Source organism: Ursus americanus, chromosome 5, assembly GCF_024610735.1.
Source record: "Ursus americanus isolate L20-20 chromosome 5, mUrsAme1.1.p, whole genome shotgun sequence".
NCBI classification, from domain to species: Eukaryota; Metazoa; Chordata; class Mammalia; order Carnivora; family Ursidae; genus Ursus; species Ursus americanus.
This window is the reverse complement of record NC_142131.1, coordinates 81,299,634-81,310,121: the sequence shown is the minus strand read 5'-3', so window position 1 is coordinate 81,310,121 and position 10,488 is coordinate 81,299,634. Positions and strand designations below refer to the sequence as shown.

Below are 10,488 nucleotides of genomic sequence, written 5' to 3'. Positions count from 1 at the left end.
CAATGCCCTCTCTATCAAAATACCTTGACATTTTTCACAGAGCAGGAATAAACAATCCTGAAATATGTGTGGAACCAGAAAAGACCCCAAATTGCCAGGGGAATGTTGAAAAAGAATACTAAAGCTGGGAGCATCACAATACCTAACTTCAAGCTATATTACAAAGCTCTGATCATCAAGACAATATGGTATTGGCACAAAAACAGACTCATGGATCAATGGAACATAAAAGGCACCCCAGAAATGGGCCCTTAACTCTATGGTCAACTAATCTGTGACAAAGCAAGAAAGAGGATCCAATGGAAAACAAAACAAAACAAAACAAAACCAGTCTCTTCAATAAATGGTGCTGGGAAAACTGGACAACCACATGCAGAAAAATGAAGCTGGACCAGTCTCTTACACCATACACAAAGATAAACTCAAAATGGATGAAATTTCTAAAGATGAGATAGAAATCTATCAAAATACTAGAGGAGAACATAGGCAGTAATCTCTTTGACTTGGCCACAGCAACTTCTTGTTAGGCACATCACTAAAGGCAAGGGAAACAAAAGCAAAAATTAACTTTTGAGACTTCATCAAGATCAAAAGCTTCTGCACAGCAAAGGAAACAGTCAAGAAAACTAAGAGGCGATCCATGGAATGGGAGAAGATATTTGCAAATGACATTTTAGATCAAGGGCTGGTATCAAAAACCTATAAAGAACTTCTCAAACTCAACACTGAAAGAACAAATAATCCAGTCAACAAATGGGCAGAAGATATGAACAGACACTCCTCCAAAGAAAACATCCAAATGGCTAACAGACACATGAAAAAATGTTCAACATCATTAGCCATCAGGAAAATACAAATGAAAACCACAATGAGATACTAGCTTACACCAGTTAGGATGGCCAGAATTAACAAGACAGGAAACAACAAGTGTTGGCGAGGACATGGAGGAAGGAGAACACTCTTACACTGCTGGTGGGAATGCAAGCCTGTACAGTTACTCTGGAAAACAGTATGGAATCTTCCTCAAGATGTTAAATTAGAGCTACAATATGACCCAGTGATTACACTACTGGGTATTTAACTCAAAGATACAAATGTAGTGAAAAGAAGGGCCATATGCACCCCAGTGTTCATAGCAGCAATGTCCACAATAGCCAAACTGTGAAAGGACCGAGATGCCCTTCAACAGACAAATGGATAAAGAAGACGTGTTCCCTATATACAAGGGAATATTACTCAGCCATCAGAAAGGATTATTACCCAACATTTATATCAACATCAACAGAACTGGAGGAGGTTATGCTCAGTGAAATAAGTCAAGCAGAGAAAGAAAATTATCATATGGTTTCACTCATATGTGGAATATAAGGAATAAAGTGGAGGACCACAGGGGAAGGAAGGGAAAACTGAATGGAAGAAATCAGAGAGGGAGAAAAACCATGAGATACTGTGGCCTCTGAGAACAACACTGAGAGTTACAGAAAGGAGGGCATGGGGGGGGATGGGTTAACCAGGTGAAAGGTATTCAGAGAGCACATGTTGTGATGAGCCCTGGGTTTTACATGCAACTAATGAGTCATTGAACACTGTATCAAAAACTTGCAATGTACTATATGCTGGTTAACAGAACATGATTAAAAAAAAAACTACATATATATTTTTAAAGCTTATGTGTGTGTGAATAAAACAAAATTAATAAATACATATGTATGTAACTATGTGTGTGTCTCCACATATATATAAAAAACACAATGTGAATGTATTTTAGGCCTGATACTATTAAAAACTTCATTCTTGCAAAGTACTTATATGCAAGAAACTGTTCTAAGTACCACAAATATGTAAACTCATTAATTCTCACAGCTATTGTTACTATCATTTTTAGTTATTGGACAGCCATAGATATAGAACATAGAAGTTATATTTATTTTGCCCCTGATTACATATCTAGTGGCAAAGCTGAGTTGTGAACATTGGAATGCAGAATGGTTGCCATATTATGTAACATTCAAGAAGAGAAACAAATAGTGAAGTCTGATTTTTTTTTTCATAGACAATGAAATTAGGTAAAGTTTGAGGTGGAAACAAGCTAAATATTTTTGGAATTACTTCAGGATTATGCTTCAAAGTATATTTTTCAAGAGAACACCATGGAATGGGAGAGAATACATGCATATGACAATACAGATAAAGGGTTGGTCTCCAAGATCTATAAAGAACTTCTCAAACTCAACACTGAAAAAACAAATAATCAAGTCAAAAAGTGGGCAGAAGACATGAACAGACACTTCTCCAAAGAAGATATCCAAATGGCTAACAGACACATGAAAAAATGATCAACATCATTAGCCATCAGGGAAATTCACATCAAAACCACATTGAGATACCACATTATGCCAGTTAGAATGGCAAAAATTAACAAGGTAAGAAACAACAAATGTTGGAGAGGATGTGGAGAAAGGGGAACCCTCTTACACTGTTGGTGGGAATACAAGTTGGTACAGCCACCTTGGAAAACAGTGTGGATCTTCCTCAAAAAGTTAAAAATAGAGCTACCCTGTGGCTCAGCAATTGCACTACTGGGCATTTACCCCAATGATACAGATGTAGTGAATAGAAGGGGCACATGAACCCCAATGTTCATAGCAAGAATGTCCACAATAGCCAAACAGTAGAAGGAGCCATGATGCCCTTCAACAGATAAATGGATAAGAAGATGTCATCCATATATACAATGGAATATTACTCAGCCATCAGAAAGGATGAATACCAGCCATTTGCATCAACATGGATGGAACTGGAGGAGATTATGTTAAGTGAAATAAGTCAAGCAGAGAAAGACAGTTATCATATGGTTTCACTTATTTGTAGAATATAAGGAATAGCATGGAGGGCATTAAGAGAAGGAAGGGAAAAATGAAGGGAGGGAAATCAGAGGGGGAAATGAACCATGAAAGACTATGGACACTGGGAAACAAACTGATCATTTCAGAGGGGAGAGGGGTGCGGGGATGGGTTAGCCTGGTGATGGGTATCAAGGAGGGCATGTATTGCATGGAGAACTGAGTGTTATACGCATGCAATGAATCATGGAACACTACATCAAATAATAATAATTAATAATAATAATAACACATGTGCATTATAAAAAATAGAAAAGATAAAAATAAATAATCAATAATTAAAAAAAGAAAGAAGAAAACCATAACTATGTCTGCAAAAGGAGGACATGATATTCCAACTTATCCCAAAGGTAGAAAGCCTAGGAGAACCTGTCAAATAACTTCATGGACACAAACCATAAACATATAGATTTGGAAGTAAACATTGAGGAGTACTTATTGACTTAATCATGAAAGAGATCATCTTCACAAAGATTTCTATTACAATATAGAAATTTCATAAAAGGAGGAAGAAATATAATCAAACATAGGAACGATATTTCAACAAATGCAATTATCTGCATGTCAAAAAACTAGCAAACTGATACCACCAGTGAACAATAAGAAAATTGAATTAGAGGGTCTATTTATAATAGTATCGAAAAGAAGAAAGCACTTAGCCATAAATTTCATAAATGAAAAATTTGTACTCCTATAAACTCCCCCAAAATGAAAAAACTGCTTAAAAAATAAATTTTTAAAATATCCTATATGTATTATTTGTAAGACTTATTATTGTTAATGTGCAAATTCTTCCCAAATACATAAATAGATGCTGTCTTATCTCAATAAAAATCCAAGATTTTTCTCTTATTCTCTTATTCTCAGAAATTGAAAACCTGATCCTAAAATTAAATCCCAGACTCCCAGCATACCTAAAATAATTGTGACCAAGAATAAGAGAGCAGTCACACTTCCTGACTTCTAACTTAATGAGGCTACAGTAATCAAGGCATTATTGCATTATTAACATAAGGGTAGATAAGTAGATCTATAAAATAGGTTTAAAATCAATCAGCCAATCAATCAATCATCAACCAGTTTCAACAAGGGCAAAAAAAACTATTCAATATGGAAATCACTGTTTCTTCAACTAATGGTGCTGTGACAACTGGCAAAATAATGAATTGGTATCCCTACCTCCCTCACACCATATCAAAAACATTCAAATGAATTAAAGACATAAATATAAGAACTAAGTTATAAGACTCTAAAAAGAAAACATAAAAATTTTGACCTTGGATTAGATAGTGGTTTCCTTGGGGCGCCTGGGTGGCTCAGTCATTAATCGTCTGCCTTCGGCTCAGGGCATGATTCCAGCATTCTGGGATCGAGCCCCGCATCAGGCTCCTCCGCTGGGAGCCTGCTTCTTCCTCTTCCACTCCCCCTGCTTGTGTTCCCTCTCTTGCTGGCTGTCTCTCTCTGTCAAATAAATAAATCTTAAAAAAAATAGATAATGGTTTCCTAGATATTACCAAGTGTATAAACTTACTGAGAATTTTCTACTTGCCCAAAATATTGCTATTTTGGTAAAAAAGGGATGCAACAGATTATAACCCATGGTGCAGGTTATTAAAGCATAAAGCCTGTTTTAATAAAACAAATGTTTTTATAGAGAAATAACATACTATAAAAAGATGGGATTTAAATTATATCAACAAAAATCAAGAGAGTATCTATGAAGCAGGCAATGTTTACCTCCAATTTTTAAAGATTTGGTTTTTCAGGTATACAAATTGCAAAAAAATTAAAACAGTTTGGATACATCAAACTGTAGGAACTCCATGGAATAACGGAACTGACATAGAATTAGAGACTATGAATTCTCTTCAAGAAAATGTTAGTTTTGTCAGATACTATATAAGGACTCACGTTTCAGAGCTGTATTGCAAGAATAATAGTTAACAATCCCAAGAACTGAGTGTTTTCTAATTTCTTCAGGTAGATTCTAGTTAGCAGTATAATGATGAATGAGTAAAAAGACAAATCATGATAAGAAGAAGGTTGGGTAGTCAAAGCATTATTTTTTTGCAAAGTTATTTTAATTGGATTTGTTAACATATCTGATTTTAATTTGAAGGTGAAAAATTATGTAGGACTTTCTAAGAGCTATTTTGCTTAGACATTAGACTTGATTGGAGAAAGTTTTGACACTAAATCCCCACTTTTACATGGTTAGTAATTATGTAATGAGTTAGGAATAAAACTGTCAATACCCAGTTTCAAGGAGGGGTAATATTTATGTACTCCCAGTTAAGTAATCCTTAAACAAAGAGGCACTCAACAAAAGCAGTGGCCCGACTGCAACATTTTTTCCTTGAATAAAGCAAAGAACCATAAGATTTATACCTTGGTTCAAAGGCAGGTATGCTAAAGTCAAGTACTCATGACTCACAAATACCAATAAAATGGAAATTCTTTGGGAGTAAAACAGCCTTTGCTAATTGTCAAAAACAGCCTACTTTACACATGATATTTATATGTTATACCAAATAAAGCTATTATAAAATTGGGGAAAAGTGGAGAAAAGACAAACTAGGAAGAAGAGGATGGCCAAGGGATTCCAGCTTCCTTGAAGGAGTATTGACCTGAGTGGACACTCAAATATTTTGAAAAAAAAATTACATTTACTTTCCTTTTCTCAGTAGTTTCTGAAGTCCCCTGGATACCTCTTTGTTGCGGAGACTATAGATGAGTGGGTTCAGCATGGGGGTGAGGATGGTGTAGAAGGCAGATACTATCTTGTCCTGGTCTGGTGTATGGATAGAAGCTGGTCTCATGTACATGAACATAACAGCACCATAGTAGAGTCCAACCACAGACAGGTGGGAGGAGCAGGTGGTGAAGGCTTTGCGGCGACTTTCTGTAGAGCTCATGCGGATGACAGCTTGAAGGACATGTGAATAGGAAATAATGATCACGGAGACTGGTAATATTAGCATCACCACACAGCAGATGAAGAGCAGTCTCTCAAAAGCAGAGGTGTCTGTGCAAGATAGAGGGAAAAGGGCAGCAACATCACAGAAAAAGTGATGAATTACCAGAGAGTTGCAGTAAGAGAGTGACAGTACTTCTACAAGCACAATAACGCCATCAAGAGAGCCCAAGATCCAGGAAGCAACAGTCATGAGGGCACAGAGTTTCTGATTCATGAGGATGGTGTATCGAAGTGGGTGGCATATAGCCACATAGCGGTCATAGGCCATGACAGCCAACAGGAAACATTCAGCTCCAAGCAGGGATACATAGAAGAATATCTGGGCTCCACAACCTGCCAGAGAGATGGACTTCCTTCCAGACAAGTAGCCGAAGGCCATCCTGGGTACTGTGGTGCAGATGAGCATGAGGTCCATGAGGGAGAGTTGGCTGAGGAGAAAGTACATGGGTGTGTGGAGCTGGGTGTCCAGGTAGATGAGGAGAATCATAGCAATATTTCCCATGAAGGCCACTGTGAAGATGCCCAAGACCAGAGAAAAGAGGAAGGTGTGGGTGGAGCTGTGGTCAAAGATTCCTAGCAGGATGAAGTCAAAGCTTAAGGTCTGGTTTCTCCACAGCATTCTGGATAATTTGCCTTACCTAGAAGTCCTAGGAAAACCACAATATTATTTATTAATTTAGTTTTCAAATGTAAACCATGGCAATCACTCTAAGGGAACTGCATTTATGCATGCACAAGACCTTCTTTCCAAACTTTAGTTATCTCCCATCTGGTCACAATAAGTTCTGTGACTTAGTTCAGTGATTTCCAGTTATTTCCTTCCAAACATCACAGGCAACCACTCTAAAAGTATTTTCTTTATTCCCCAGATAATAAATGTGAAGCTCATGAGTCAGCCAATGTACCTACAGGCAGACAGTCAATAGAGAACCTAGAAGGAAAATAATTAAATGTACACATTCCTGAATTTGATGCCCTTCTGTGATCACAAGAAATTCCTCTGACCTCGTTTTGCCTTTATTCTAACATGTCTCCAGGTTGGTGTTTTCCTACATAACTACTGAATTTGTGTTGTAATAATCCCCTGTAACATTCTGCCCCTTCCCCATTTTCTGGCACTAGCACAGTGAAAGTCTGTATGGTATCACTATCACTACACCTGTAGACCTTTATTTAGAGAAGAGTTTAATGCAGTATGTTTTTACTTTCTGTTCTCAAAGTCTTGTGTTTTATCTTAATTAATCAAAACACCCTTTAAAATATTTCCTATGGAAGTACAGAGTATTCACTTACCTTTTGAGAACAATTTTGCTTTTCTTAAACTGTATGGGGAGGGGAGCTCTTTATTTATGTATTTGTTTCTAGAATTTTATATTTCCCTGCTATAATAAAACATTATTAAGTTGCATGATACAAACTTCTGGGGAACAAGAGGGAACCTCTTTTTGAGATCTTTAAAAGCTTCACTTCAATGTGGCATTTTGGGAAATAATGAGGTATGTTTCACCACAATAGGTTAAGGGCTGAATGCATAAAATACCCAACCCTTTACAGTTAAAGGGGCAGAACACTAGATGTACTTGTGTGTTATAAGGAAAGCATTTAATTAATTAGTTATTGGAGCCTGGAGATGTAGGAGTAATGTGATCCTAGGGGGCCAGATTAAATTTGCTTCAAATTTGTTTGCTTTTTTTAAAAACAATTTTTATTATGTTATGTTAGTCACCATACAGTACATCCCAAGATCAAATTTGTTTTTAATTAAGCAATTATTAAGGAAGCATTTTAATTTATAGCATAAAGATGTACAGTGGCATGAAATAATTTAGCATTGTGAAAGTCTCATGTTTACTGAAGTATGATTGCTTGGGTCAGTTAATCTCCAAACATGGTGACCAGGAAGGGTATAGCTGGAGCATACAGGGGAGCCAGTGTAAAGCTTAGGAGGTGACAGTAGAGAAGTGAAAGACTGGTTAGAAATATAATTATCCATCAGTTTCTCAAAGATTATCGATTATGCTCTCTAGACCTCATTTATTTTGCCCTATCTCTAAAATATCTTACTATATAGATATTTCCCTGGAGTTTCAAATTATACAGCAAACAAAAGTCAATCCAAAGCATGCTCCACCATTTCGCTCTGCCTGATATGTCAGTGTTACCAAAATTTTTTTGGACTTCCAGACTTCCAACTTGAAATAATGTATTTTTTCCTAATATTCTCATGGTCTTATTTTTTTAAATTTAGCTTTAAAAATCTAAATTTTGGTCTCCTGGGTGGTTCAATAAGTTAAGCAGCTGCCTTCAGCTCAGATCATGATTCCATGGACCTCAGATTGAGCCTTGCCTTGGGCCAAGTATCTACTAAAGTTTATTTATCAGTGTATCTATCCTTAATATCTACCTTTCAGTCCATTTAGAAACATTCTAAGAAAATAGCAGTTTCAAATATATTACATGGAATTCAGTTAAATTGTTGAGAAACCCAATTATGCATTTTTATTTTGGACACTTGAATGACTCATGGCATAAGTGCTGATATATCAAGTTGTTTCTATTTCATATACACAAGTTAGATGTGTTATTATATACCTCAAACAAAATAAAATATACTTCCAAGAACAGAGGAGATTCCTGAGGACCTCTCTATAACATACATATTAATGTTAAGTGGTCTACCCCTATCATAATGCTCTCTTGGGGGACAGTTAATTTGAAATAATTTTCCTACTGAAATTTTCCCCAGGAAATATCCTGATTATGTATTGATATACTCAATGAATTTCTGTCAATTAAAATTAATAATAGCACTCTTCAAAGGAGGCAAACTAAATAGAGAACTTTGTTTTAATGACACACAAAAATGACATGGCTTTATTTTTTTTTTCACAGAACTAAAATGTTATGCTAATATATCAAGAGAAAATTTTAATTCCCATTTCTAACATTTGGGTGTAAAGAGTGTCTTAAAGAATTAGATGTGGGGGAATGGGATAGGCTGGTGATGGGTATTAAGGAGGGCACGTATTGCATGGTGCACTGGGTGTTATATGCTGGTAATGAATCATGGAACACTACATCAAAAACTTGGGATGTACTGTATTGTGACTAACATAACATAATAAAAATTATCATAAAAAAAGAATGAGATATGCTAAATATAGAAATCAGCGAATAACTCATCCTTATGTCACTAATTCTTTTACTTGTATGACCAATATGTGCTAGGTAATTTCACATATTTTAATGATGAATATTTGTTGAGGGAATCCAAATTTTCTGTAACAAGAGTATATAAAACTAAAACAAAATTAGCGAGTATATTTTTATTCCGAATGTAGTCAATGTAAAGAACTGTCAACTTTTTATTCATTGTTTTTTAAATATTTTATTTAATTATTTATTTGAGAGAGAGACAGATAGTGAGTGAGAGCATGAGCAGGGAAAGAAAGGGAGAAGGTGGCTCCCACAGGCAGCCTGACTCTGGGATTGATTACAAGACCCTGGGATCATGACTTGAACTGAAGGCAGACTCTTAACCAACTGAGCCACCCAGGTGACCCTTATTTGTTATTTTAAAAATGAGAGTAAGTATGGGGTATTATTCAGCCATCAAAAAGTGTTAAATCTCACCATTTGCAATAACATGGATGGAACTAAAGTTTACTATGCTAACCAAAATAAGTCAGTCAAAGACAAATATTGTATGATTTCTCTCATATGTGGAATTTAAGAAACAAAAAGATAAACATAGAGGAGGGGAGGAAAAATAAAATAAAATGAAATAAAAACAAGGAAGCAAACCATAGAAATGCTGAACTATAGGAAACAAATGGAGGGTTGCTGGAAGGCAGTGGTTGGGGAGAAGGGATAATTGGGTGAGGGCATTAAGGAGGGCACTTGATGTAATGAGTGCTGGGTATTATCTGCAACTGATGAATCACTAAATTCTACCTCTGAAACTAATAATACATTATATGTTAACTAAATTGAATTTAAGTAAAAATGCTTTTAAAAAGAAATTAAAAATTAAAAAAAATAAAATGAGACTAAGAATCTCATTTATTTATATGAAATTGAAAAAATCTTAACATTCTAGCTAAAGCATGTTGGTCTTTCTTTATGTTTTCACGTCAATTGTTGATACATAACAGAGAAGTTCCAGGTTGAATTTTAAAGGATATTTTGAAAAAAATGATTTAATGAGAGGAAAAATAAGTGTATGTATGAGTGAATGGAGATATATAAGGAAAATGAATGCTAAAAATAGAGCTAAAAATAAAAAAGTAAATTTTAAAACATAAGATTAAACACAGAGACATGGATGACTATAGTTTGGAATATTAATGAAAATGAGAGGAGAGACAACATAAATCATGAACCTAGTGGAAAGATCTGGGGGGGTACAGATTAGAGAGGATGCCCAACTCTACTGTTCCAGCCCTTCTCTCTGGACTTTGTGTGTGTGTGTGTGTGTGTGTGTGTGTGTGTGTGTGTGTGAGAGAGAGAGAGAGAGAGAGAGAGAGAGAGAGAGAGAGATGAAGAAACAGACCCTTAAATATAGAGAACAAACTGGTGGTTACCAGGGTGATTCACTTGGGGGATAAT

At 35.7% G+C, this 10,488-nt stretch overlaps 1 protein-coding gene across 1 annotated transcript; it reads right to left on the bottom strand.

The window, feature by feature from the left end:
- Window positions 1–5,569: 5,569 nt before the first annotated feature.
- On the bottom strand, window positions 5,570–6,499 carry LOC123780169 (olfactory receptor 2M4-like). Its single transcript, XM_045778956.2, has one exon. The coding sequence runs from the start codon at window positions 6,497–6,499 to the stop codon at window positions 5,570–5,572; it is 930 nt and encodes a 309-aa protein (XP_045634912.2).
- Window positions 6,500–10,488: the final 3,989 nt, after the last annotated feature.

Bases quoted from the DNA above. Each gene is read 5' to 3' on its own strand.
- LOC123780169 (XM_045778956.2), bottom strand. From the start codon at position 6,499: ATGCTGTGGAGAAACCAGACCTTAAGCTTTGACTTCATCCTGCTAGGA.